Source organism: Odontesthes bonariensis, chromosome 12, assembly GCF_027942865.1.
Source record: "Odontesthes bonariensis isolate fOdoBon6 chromosome 12, fOdoBon6.hap1, whole genome shotgun sequence".
Taxonomy (NCBI): domain Eukaryota; kingdom Metazoa; phylum Chordata; class Actinopteri; order Atheriniformes; family Atherinopsidae; genus Odontesthes; species Odontesthes bonariensis.
Window position 1 is genome coordinate 18204764 of NC_134517.1, and position 11840 is coordinate 18216603.

General features: G+C 45.7%; 1 protein-coding gene across 2 annotated transcripts; it reads left to right on the top strand.

Annotated features, from left to right (window-relative positions):
• The first annotated feature begins 32 nt into the window (after nt 1-32).
• On the top strand, nt 33-11833 carry LOC142396563 (amyloid-beta A4 protein-like). 2 transcript variants are annotated; one of them, XM_075479437.1, is made up of 18 exons: nt 33-299; nt 2701-2868; nt 2982-3111; nt 3216-3328; nt 3694-3884; nt 3959-4188; nt 4347-4514; nt 6395-6528; nt 6664-6738; nt 6877-7035; nt 7169-7297; nt 7417-7516; nt 8537-8604; nt 9058-9196; nt 9460-9513; nt 9603-9694; nt 9776-9922; nt 10012-11833. In XM_075479437.1, the coding sequence occupies exons 1-18, from the start codon at nt 240-242 to the stop codon at nt 10111-10113; spliced, it is 2259 nt and encodes a 752-aa protein (XP_075335552.1). In that variant the 5' UTR covers nt 33-239; the 3' UTR covers nt 10114-11833. The 2 variants fall into 2 exon arrangements, with proteins under 2 accessions (XP_075335552.1, XP_075335553.1); XM_075479438.1 differs by lacking the exon at nt 4347-4514 and having other exon boundaries at nt 34-299.
• Nucleotides 11834-11840: the final 7 nt, after the last annotated feature.

Genomic DNA, 11840 nt, shown 5'->3' on the forward strand with positions numbered 1-11840 from the left:
ACACACAGCCCCCCCCGCCCCCCCCGCCCCACTCCAATCCAAACACATCACCAGCCTTCCAGCGCCAACACCAGGGGGGGAAAAACAGAGAGGGATCATCCGGATCGGAGCGCGTCGGCTTACGTCGTGTCGACACGTTTTAAAGCTCTAAACGTTTCTCTCTCTTTATTTGTTTTTTCCCCCCCCACAAACGACGATTTCGTGAACATAACGGCAGTGCTGGCTACCGAGAGGACGGTATGGGGGAGCACGCGGCGTTTCTGCTGTTACTGGTGGCGACCTTGACGCTTTCATCTGAGGTGAGCACAGCGGAGAAACCGCAGCCTGCGGCGGGGTGTTGACGAGACATTCCCAGGCTGTGAGGGACTGCGAGGGCCCTGCAGCCTCATAGGGCCAGAGAGTGAGCCGGCCGACGTGCTCATTTTTAATGAAAACAGACCTTGCTGTATTACTGTTTGCAGAGATAATACGATTACTGGCCTTATCCTTTAAGATCACTCCATCTGAGACAAATGCTTCCCCTGACAGTTTGGAGCATTTTTGCTTTTTGAGCCCATCTTAATGACATGCCTTTCGTGTACACAGATTTACTGCGTAATATAAATTAGCTAACCCGGAATGTCAGCAATGCTACGGCACCGTTAGATGTCAGTGATTGACAGCTTGGCCCTGCCATGTTGGATGTTTTTGTTTGTCTCATGGTGTGTTCGTGCAGATTTATATATATGTTTTTTAAAACTGTTTTTCCACTTTTTTTATTTTTTTATTGTACGTTTAGTCGTTTATCTGGAGCAGTTAATGTGGTACAAGGAGCTAACGTGCGCTAGTTTTTTTTCTAGAAGGCTACAGATTGGCACAACGAACGATTTGCTAACAAAACGGTCAATTCGCGTGCAGCCCTGTTGACAGTCTGGACCACACCAAGACAACACGAGCAGTTGATTTTAATAGTTATTGTTCAGCTATGGCCACAGATACGACGGAGGTTTTTCAGTATAGTTAAAGTGCGGTGGAAAGATTGGTTAAAGGCCCAGCAAGCGGGGTTGTGCTGATTGGTGAAACTGCTGAGGAGAATGGAAAAAGGATGCAGCCTTAGTAGTTTGACACGGCAAGATGGCGCCTGTAGCTTGGCGCTGCTGTGCTGGACCACAGATTCAGCTAAGGACCAGTTGGAAATAGGGTGAAAAGGACCTGCAATATTAAATGTAATCCGATTATGTTGTTTGCCCACCAACTTGTGACAGTATTCTTGTAATGAAGGCTCAGTTTACTAACCCAGTACAGCTTCCCCAGACAAAACCTCTGTGTGCTGCAGTGAAAAATGTGTCAGCAACATTATACAGAATACATACTTTGATGTCAGACTTGTGATTGTGACACTCTAAATGCACTGTGTTGGTGGGACTCAAAAGGTGCTATTTCAGTCAAATCATTATACAATATCATCTTGAAGTGTTTGACGATTCAGCTTTATTGTTTAGTTTGTGTGATGAATTTGGGGACAGTTGTTTTGGGCACAGCCTGTATGGACTGGTGACCTGACTGAGTTGTCTTGCCCAGTTGGCAGCTGGACTTTTTTCCGTGATCCAATAAAATTCACTTTCTGGGTCAGAGTATAACCTGTTCACTCTCCTTGAGGCAGGGTGAGTCATGAGTGAAAGGGCCACAAACGGCGACAACAGTGCTCAGACATTGTTGAACTACACTTTTTACACACGTAAAGAATGCTGCCACTCCCCGTTAAAAGCAGGTCTGACTGGTTGTGTATTATGGTATAAATCAGAAGAGCAGGAGAATTTGCTGATAGTGCTTGGCCGTATGTGTATTTTTATGTGTACCTTGTGACTTGAATGTTTTCCCCAATAAGTGTCATTTGAGAGTCGGGAATGGAAGTGAGACAAACAGCTTTATGTGCCATCGTTTAAGATGTAGGCACTGTCAGGTGTAAAAACTGGTTAAACTTGAACGGGGAAAAAAGAAAAAAGAAAGTATCTCGACTAATGTTATGCAGTATTATGCAGCAGGCCGATCAGGTTCGAAGAGAGACGTTTCTGCAGTGAAAAACAATGAACCGCTGCATTGTTCCAAAGGGGGTTAATGCTATGTAGATCTCTCCGGGCTAAGTTAGAACTTCTCATTGAAAAATTGGCATCGGGTAGCTTGGTGGTACCATCGGCCTCCTCTGATATCTGCCGGAAAAAAATACAGTGCTCAGAAAGCAAAACGCAGACTGAGATTTCCTTGAATTGTTTTTGCCAAACACAAAGGGAAGTTCCTTGTTAGGTAGATGGCCAAAGGCAGTTCTACTCAAAGAGGATGATTGCTCCTCATATTTGTTAACAGCTGTATTTCAATAGCTTATGTTTTTTTTTTTTGTTTTTTTTTTAATTAATTAATTCCTTTTAAGTCGTCTTACTTATAGTCGCTTTCTCTAATAAAGGAACTTACTTGACAGACTGGCAAAGGTTGCATTTGCTGCCCTGTGGCTATAATGTTTATCTCTGTGGTGACTTCACTTAACCGAATATTACACCAGCACTCACATTTATTTGTTTGTATGGGAACGGAAGCGTGCAGCGATGACAATTACTTTATTATTATGACTTGAGGGTTGTAATATATAAGCTACATAAGGAGGTTAATATGATTAAGATGAGATTTATGGTTGTCCTCCTCCCCCACCCCCATTTATCTGCCCAGGTACCCGTGGATGACTCTGTGGCTTTGCTAACCGAGCCGCAGGTGGCCATGTTCTGCGGGAAGCTAAACATGCGCGTAAATGTGGAGAGTGGCAAATGGGAGCCTGATCCCTCTGGCACCAAGAGCTGCATTGGCACCAAGGAGGGCATCCTGCAGTACTGCCAGCAGGTATTTAGAGAGCTACACAGCACTGCAGAGACGGAGAAACACAGAGGAACAGACAGAGCAAGAAGTGCCGGTTATGCGGGAGGGGCAATAAAATGCAAACGTCTCATCTACAGGTGTACCCTGAGCTACAGATCACAAACGTTGTGGAGGCCAACCAACCCATCAGTATTCCCAACTGGTGCAAGAAAGGCCGCAAGCAGTGCCGCAGTCACACCCACATTGTGGTGCCATACCGCTGCCTTGGTAAGCAGTCGTAATGATACGGTATTGCGTAACGTGAGTGTCTCTATGGATGCATATTTGGATGGATACGTTTGAAGAATAACCCCATAATAATTGCGTTGCAGTTGGGGAGTTTGTTAGTGACGCCCTGCTTGTTCCTGACAAGTGTAAGTTCCTGCATCAAGAGCGCATGGACCAGTGTGAGAGCCACCTGCACTGGCACACTGTTGCCAAGGAGGTGAGCATGGACATTGATGTCACCGTACCAGCGTCATGCTGTCTGTTACACCCCGTACTCCCACTGTATACATTGTTGGCTTTTCGCTTCCGTTTGTCTTTATTCTTTACCATCTGCTTTCGTAATAACTCTCTGAATGAGTAAGCACTCATTACTTTCTTCCTCCTCCGGCTGTCAACCTACTCAGCCACTTTCCTCTGATATGTGCAGTCACGAGTCATTCAAGAAAAATTTGAATAAAGAAAACAACAACTCATGGCTCGGGCTTCCTGGTTCACCATAATGAGCTTTCACATGCTTGAGAATCATCAGTTTTTGAAGCAGTGATTGATGTTTTTTTTTTTTTTTTTTTTTTTTTAAACCAGTCCTGTGGAGACCGTTCAATGAATCTCCATGACTACGGAATGCTGTTGCCGTGTGGCATCGACCGTTTCCGAGGGGTTGAGTTTGTGTGCTGCCCGGCGGAGGCAGAACGTGACTCGGACAGCACTGAGCAGGAAGGGGAGGAGTCTGACGTCTGGTGGGGCGGAGCTGAGAAGGAATACTCTGACAACAGGTATGGTCGCTACATTCATCCCCGGCCGCTCACACCTGATGATGCACTGACCGAACTAACCGCTCTGTCCGCAGCATGACGCGTCCAGCTGACACGGAGCCCGCCACCACCGAGGACGATGAAGACGAGGACGAAGAGGCGGAGACCACTGAAAGGGATGAAGGTGGAGATGGGGATGAAGATTATGATGAGGACGACGACGACGACATGATTGATGAACGGGACAGCGATGAACGAAATGCTAACGTCGCCATGACGACCACCACCACCACTACCACTGAATCTGTCGAGGAAGTCGTGCGGGGTAAGACATCAGTTTGAGGTTTCCTTTGTTTGCCCGTTTTCCATCTCGTGTTGTTTGGTTTCATTTTGATGTCCTCCACAAACAAAAGCTTTCACCTTTGGCCTCATTCTTTTTCTTTGATGTTTAATTCCCGTTTGCCTGTGTGTACATTACCTCAGCGGTTTGTTGGGCTCGTGCTGTGTCAGGCCCATGTCACGCCATGCTGGAGCGCTGGTACTTCGTGCCCAGGGAGGGCCGCTGTGCTCCCTTCTTATATGGGGGCTGCGGGGGCAACAGAAATAACTTTGAGTCGGAGGAGTACTGCCTAGCTGTCTGCAGCAGCTCGTGTAAGTCCCAGGACTGGAGCCACACCCCGAAGTGTCCCCCTCACCGGCCTGATTCCTGTCCTCAGGCTGCTCTAGACTGCTTCTCTGTCACATTCACTGTTTCTGTCTCTAACCGTCCTGAGCGTCTGAAGCCTCCTAACCACTCAGAGCTTTGATCACTGGGTTCATTGCTCATATTCTGGTCATGTGTTGAGTATCTGATTGTATAATTTTTCTTATCGGTACCAAAGATCCACGAAACCGTCTGTCTTACCCGAGGAGCATATTTTTATCGTAGGACTGAGAAAATAAATGAAAAACTTCTAAACAAGGGGTCGGACCGCCACTTGACGGCATTTATTACACAAGTCTCAGGAACTATCCTACGCGGATGGAATGCCAATGGAAACATGTCAGTCAAGTGTGTTGTTGGATTGGGTTGAAATCTTGTGACTGGCTGCAGCTCATATAATTGTGTGCACAAACTATTCAGTGAACCCTCACATCCTGTAGATGGTGGCTTTTCCATGCTGTCAGAGACAGTGTGAGGGCTTAAAATAGTCTATTGTATAAAGTTGACCTTTGCAGTGGGGGGGGGGCCCAAAGCACATCAAAGGGTCTGTTTTTTTTTATTTTGATTTGACACCCATGTAAGAGAAATCAAAAGGAATACCTTTGAGTTAGTTGATAAAGCGAAGGAAAGTGAAAGTCCACGTATGATAAAGCTGGTATTATTTTCTTTTTGTGAGCGAGTCCCCTTGAAAAGAGAAGCGAACGATAGAGGAACCGCTCAGAATTTTGGGAATTATGCTAATTTGACTCGGTTTGCTTTATTTTCAACACTCAAATGAGAAAATTCGTTCCGCCCTCAAGTCTGTTTGCAGATTATGAAACTGCTGCTGTTGGCGGAAATAGTTTGGCTCTAGTTTTTTTTTTTTCTTTGTTTGTTTTTTTTTTTTCTTTCTTTTAAGTCTTCATCAAACGGGCGGAAATATGCATTCAGTTGTAGACTCCTTTTCACCCAGTGAGTATGTGAGCCACATTTCTAAGTGACGCATTAATGCACAATAAGCTGTAGAACCATTGTGAGGGAGCCTGCCACCCAGTAACACAGTTGGCTCATTAACTGTTCATTAGTTTTATACACAATTTTAGGGAATTGTGGTACGCGGAATAATTAACCAGAGAATTCATTCATTGAATCGGTTAGTTGATTTGTTGTATTTGCTGCCAGACGCGTAGAAAAAGTACTTATTTGAAGTATTTTCTAACCGGTAAAACTAACCGATGCTTCTTGCAGCATGAGGATGAAGCTGTGTGGAAATGCGTCTGCATGCCTCTCTGTCCATGTGTGTCTGCACGCTTGGTTCTGTAGAATGCACTTGAAAGGTCTTGTGTCTCTGTGGGAGTCTGAGCTGACAGTTGTGAGTCTGTGTCTATGTCTTTAACATGTCTTAACCTGCAGAGTGTGTTGAAGCTGCCATCACCGGGTGAAAGTGCTGCCCTGATCCTGACTCAGCGCTTCGGCATCTTATCTCCAGAATCCTGCGTTAAACAACAGCACCGAGAAACACGCGCGTCCACTTATTCCTGAAAACTCATCCAACTTTGTCCTCTGACAAGCTGCGTGTCTTTAATGTGGTTGTCTGTGTGTATATGTATATATATTTTCAAACCGTTTTCTGTATGTACCTAACCTCTTATATTAAGAGATTAACACACTTGTTTATCAAATAAGTGTGTATTGTTGTCTCTTAGGAATGCTTTGTGTTTCAGACTGACAGACGTCGCCGTTTTTCCCGCATTCGCTTTTCACAAGCATCCTCTTTACTCGTCGTACTTTGAGCCTGTTCGCGTCATCCCGTTCTGTGTATTTGATTTCCCACTCTGTTCCCCTCCAGTGCCCACCACGGCCCCCAGTCCCCCAGATGCCGTAGATCAGTACCTCGAATCTCCTGGGGACGACAGCGAACACAACGACTTCCAGAGGGCCAAAGAAAGCCTGGAGGCTAAACACCGTGAAAAGATGTCTCAAGTATGTGTGTTGACATCCTAAACCTCTCCCTCTGGAGGGTTCTGCTGTCGAGAAATTCAAATGCCCGATCTAATGTGGCTGAATTTGTCAGTTTCTGAAGTGGTTTGCCCTTCATGTGACTCTGTTTTTGTTCAGGTGATGAGGGAGTGGGAAGAGGCCGAGAGACGGGCCAAGAATCTTCCACGGGCTGACAAAAAAGCAGTCATCCAGGTGGGGATGTTTTGACAGGCGTTCAGATGCCGTACAAATATTTGCATTCGCTGTGCAACTTTATTATAAGTATATATTTAATCTTAATGGAAGTGAGAGCGTCCTCAAACCAGCTTGTAAACTCCATCATACCTGCAGCACTTCCAGGAGAGGGTGGAGGCTCTGGAGCAGGAGGCAGCGGGGGAGAGGCAGCAGCTGGTGGAGACACACATGGCTCGGGTCGAAGCTCTGCTCAACAGCCGCCGCCGGCTGGCTCTGGAAAATTACCTCGATGCTCTGCAGGCCGATCCCCCGCGGGTACACACACACACACACACACACACACACACACACACCTCAGTACACGTTGTGAGAAAGTACAACAAGCAATATTCATAGTTGTTAGATCCATCCATTGTGTAAGTGACTCTGACAATTCTGCCACCACCAGCCCCGTCAGGTGCTGAGTCTGCTGAAGAAGTACGTCCGCGCAGAACAGAAGGACAGGCAGCACACGCTGAAACACTACGAACATGTCCGCACAGTCGACCCGAAGAAGGCTGCACTGATCCGGCCTCAGGTAATGTGATGAGAGGATTTAAATGTCTTGTGATGGTAAATTCTGTTTGTAGCCTCAACTTTCTGTAAAAAATTTTTTAAAAAAATGGGGTGATTTGAGAATTGGATTCTGACCTTTAGGTTCTGACTCACCTTCGTGTGATTGATGAGAGGATGAATCAGTCGTTGGGTTTGGTCTACAAGGTGCCCATCGTGGCTAACGCGATCCAAAACCAAGTCGGTAAGTGTTCAACTCTTTTTAAAAATGATTCTCAGAGGACCGTGTCACTGGTTTGGCTCACTCAGTTCAGGGACTCTTGTGTGTTTTATGTGGATATCACTTGATGTTCATTGATGTTTCTGAGTAACTGAAATCAGCTCTCAGAGAGAGGAAGCCATTTGGAGTTTAATGGTAAGAAATCTGAATCAATCCTGATGATAAATTCACATTCAGGTGCTGAAGTGACGGGCTGACAAAAGAGCTTTTCTGTCAGATCTAGATGATACAGCATATCCACTAGGATAAACTAGCAAGTCTGAAGTAGATCCTTGGTCTCAGAAAGTTACAGGTGACCCAGACACTATATTTACGGTGTCACTGAGGTGTGTTTGGGTTGGCTTTTGGACACTGTCCAATATAAAGAATGGACAGAGCACGAATCCACCTTAATGGTCTCATGGCTCCGGTTCATCCCCGTGAGTTTTACACCTGATTTAGTCCACCTCTGACATCTAGTCACAGCTCCCGTTTAGCCACGTGCAGTTAAATTCAGACCACTTTTTGCCGATGCCGTTCAGTCGCCGATGATTTATTGATCACGCAAAAGGCTGTAAAATATAAGCTGTACAACTGAGGTCTGTAAATTGTGCTCAAATCGCAGAGAAACACCAACCACGATCCCAACACTCCCAAGGCTTCTTTTCAGCTAAAAACTGCTCAGCAGGCTAGTTCATCAAGAATAAGGTGTGAGTTATTAATCCTGCACACTGCCTCCTTAAAAAGTATGGCCGCATTTTGCAGACTTCACAAAGTAGGCGACCTTGCGAGCTCTCGTGGTGCTGAGTGAGGACGTTTACAGCACGTCTGAAGTCCACTGATGAATGGTTTTCTTGTAAAAACGGCATCCTTCCGCTAAGTTGCCTTCAGCGATCAGGACGCCGCGCGGAAATCCCATAGCTTTATGCCAACTCCCACTGTATCTGCCTCCCACCTATCGTCACGCTGCCGTCACGCTCACTGTCTGCCTTTTTTTCTTTGTAGCGATCATAATGCAGCGAGTTCAGTCGGAGCTGTCTCAGCAAGTCTCATCCCTGCAGAGCGATGGGCGGGTGAGTCAAGTTTTGCCCACTCACGCATGCCTCCCTCTGTTATATCTGAATGATATGACACACGAAACAAAGTCACGATACACTGACGTAGTTGGGAAATGTTGGAGCCTAATGCAGAACGAGTGCAGTGATTAAGACACAGAAGGCTCGGAGCACATTAGTGTTGCACTGCACCGATGACACCAGCTGTAATTGGCTGCGGTGAACACATAGAGGTGGAAAATGATCTTTCAGAATGATACTCTTATCTTACAAGCAAACGTATTCAAACTGTTAATCACTGCTGTGGAGGTGATTATTTGTCAGATGCAGTGTTTACTGTTGAGTTTGAGCTCATGACGTCAGCCTTTAGAAGCCCTATGAGTGAGTCTTTAGTGGACAGTCATCACGATGGGATTAAAGGGACCCCTTCCACACCGACTCGCCCTGATTAACGTTCCTGTCTGTCCGCAGGTGGATGGCAGGGTGAGTTACGGTAACGACGCTCTGATGCCCGATCAGACCTACAGCTCCGCCCCCATGGAGCCCGGCCTGGACGGACTGGGCTTCATTCACCCAGAGAGCTTCAACCAGCCGAACACCGAGAACCACGGTAGCACTGGCTTTATAGATCAGAATACACACAGAGCAGTTCTTATGTGCCGCAAAATGGATATTTAGCCGCTGAAAATCTGTGAACCAACACGGTCCAGTGAAATGAAAACTCATCGAGCAACAAAATTCTTAACATGTTCATCCAATTTTAAAGGAAAAAACGGTGCACGATTGCGTCTCTGTCGACCTGGGATGGAGTTTGGCTTTTTAAATCCTATTTTGTATTGAATTATTTAATTTTTTTTGTTGTTTTTTCTGTAGTTGAGCCTGTTGATGCCCGTCCAAATGCAGACAGAGGACTCCCGACCCGACCAGGTACGTGTGCACCGCAGAGGTCGTCGCCACTGTGCTCTCCGACATGTTCTCGCATTTCCAACTCGGTTTGTGTGTGTGTTTGGTTTCAGTTTCTGCCCTGAAGCCAGAGGAGATGCCAGAAGTGAGGATGGAGACCGAGGAGAGGCAGAGTGCCGGCTATGAGGTTTACCATCAAAAACTGGTATGAAAACCACTGAGATCCCACACTGCCGGCGAGATGAGCTTATCAATAACTCTACGTTTTTTTTTTTTTAAATGGCAGGTGTTCTTCGCTGAGGATGTGGGGTCTAATAAGGGTGCCATTATTGGGCTTATGGTTGGAGGGGTCGTCATAGCGACCATCATCGTCATCACTTTGGTGATGCTGAGGAAGAAACAATACACCTCCATTCACCACGGTGTAATCGAGGTAAAAGGCTGAAGTAGAGCACGAGCAGGAAAAGTTTTCTTGTCTTTGTTGAGGTCGTAGCTTCACTCGCCCTCTTCGTGTGTTTAAAGGTGGATGCAGCAGTAACTCCGGAGGAGCGTCATCTGGCCAAGATGCAGCAGAACGGCTATGAGAACCCCACTTACAAATTCTTTGAGCAGATGCAGAACTAAAGAACTCCTCCCCAACGTTTCCTTCAGACGCGTCTCAGCCATCCGCTGGGTCTGTTCCATCCCGGTTCCTTTTCCTCAGCCCGTCATTGTCAGTTTTCTCTCCCTTGGGAAGGCTGTTTTTTTTTCCTCCACCTCCCAAGCTTCGTATGTTGCAGTCAGGGGTTTGGGACGAGGGAAACTGACATGGAACAAGGCCTTTTAACTCCTTTTCCCTTAATTGTACAGAGCTAGTTTCGCATCAGCTGATAAGACAAGAGTATCCTGTTTCACTTGCACATTTCAGCCAATCACAGGTCTTCATAGTGTTTGTACTGGAAGAGTCATCCTGTTCATATGACCTCACTGCAGTACCGTGCCCACAGCTGAGACCAGAACCGTGTAACTCCCGGTCAAACTAACCCTCCCTCCCTCCCCCTCTCCCTCATACCTGCGCTCAGATGACAGATGAAGGCTCTCAGAGCACCTTGCCGCACGATCGAAGTGTTTCAGGTTTGTTTTACAAAAAAAAAAATGCAGAAAAAAATCTACATTATCAAAATATATAAAAGCTGAAAAATATTTATGTTGTTTTTTTATGTGTAATATATTAAGACAAAGGATTAGCTGTAACTAAATGTAGTGCATGGCAATATTGATGACTGAAGTATACTCTATGTGGAGGTCCTCTGGAGCAGTCCTCTAGGTATTTTAGCAGGATTGTATATTTCTAGTGTCTTCTTTGTGATCTTGTGATATGAAGAAGAAGAAGAGTATTCAGAATCTGGTCTGCTTTGTTGTCACAGACTTGCTTTAACTGAATTTCTGGCTCTTTCCGCTTCATCTCCACGCTTCACTGTTGTGTTCGCTGCATGGGCTAAATGCTCTTTTCCGTTTGTGATGTATGAAGTGCAATGGTGTTCGAAAGGAGGACGATGGTGTTACTGTTTGCGTTCTATGCACTCTTTCATTTTTGAAGGCTGACGATTACCACCAAATATTATTATTGCCGTTTGTTCGCTGTGTCACTGCACTTTTAGGAAAGCACGTCATTCCAGATTTGTCACTCGATTGTAAATATCTGAATGATGGAGCTCTGGCTCTCACGGCCAGTTTCATTATCATATCCTGTTGTTCCTTTCCCCCTTTTTTCCTTTTGCTCATGTTCTCATTCGCCTGCAATATTGTACAGAGCAGGAGTCGGTGTGCATTTAATAAACCGGACTAATCGGGCTTAAAAAGATCTCCCAGATGATTCCGATCGCTCTCCACACACATTCCTTCACAAAATCTCATTCTATTTTTCTACATCTGTGAATACATGTACAGTGCTTCTGTTTGTACTGTGGTGAAAAAAAAGAGCACGTCTTTGCTTGCATATCAGTTTGTCTGCGGTAGTCCTCGAGAAGCCGAGGCGGCAAAGACCACACGTTCACCTCCCCCGTGAATTATTGATGGTTAACATGAATGTGACATGCTTTTTCTGCATTATTGTAGGGATACAACCTATATTTTACCCCCCCGCACTACGCGTGTACAGACACCAACTGAAGCTCTTAATCAGGTGAATGTTTGAGATTTGTATTGATCCTCACTCTGGCCTTCTTTGAGCCTGGTGATTAAAAAGTTTTTTTTTTCTCATTGATTTCGTGACCTTGCTCTGTACGTAGTTCAATGAAGCATTCGCTTGGAGTAAGAAAACGCTTTCTACACTCGCCATACCATGAATAAAATTTTGAATGTACGTAGAA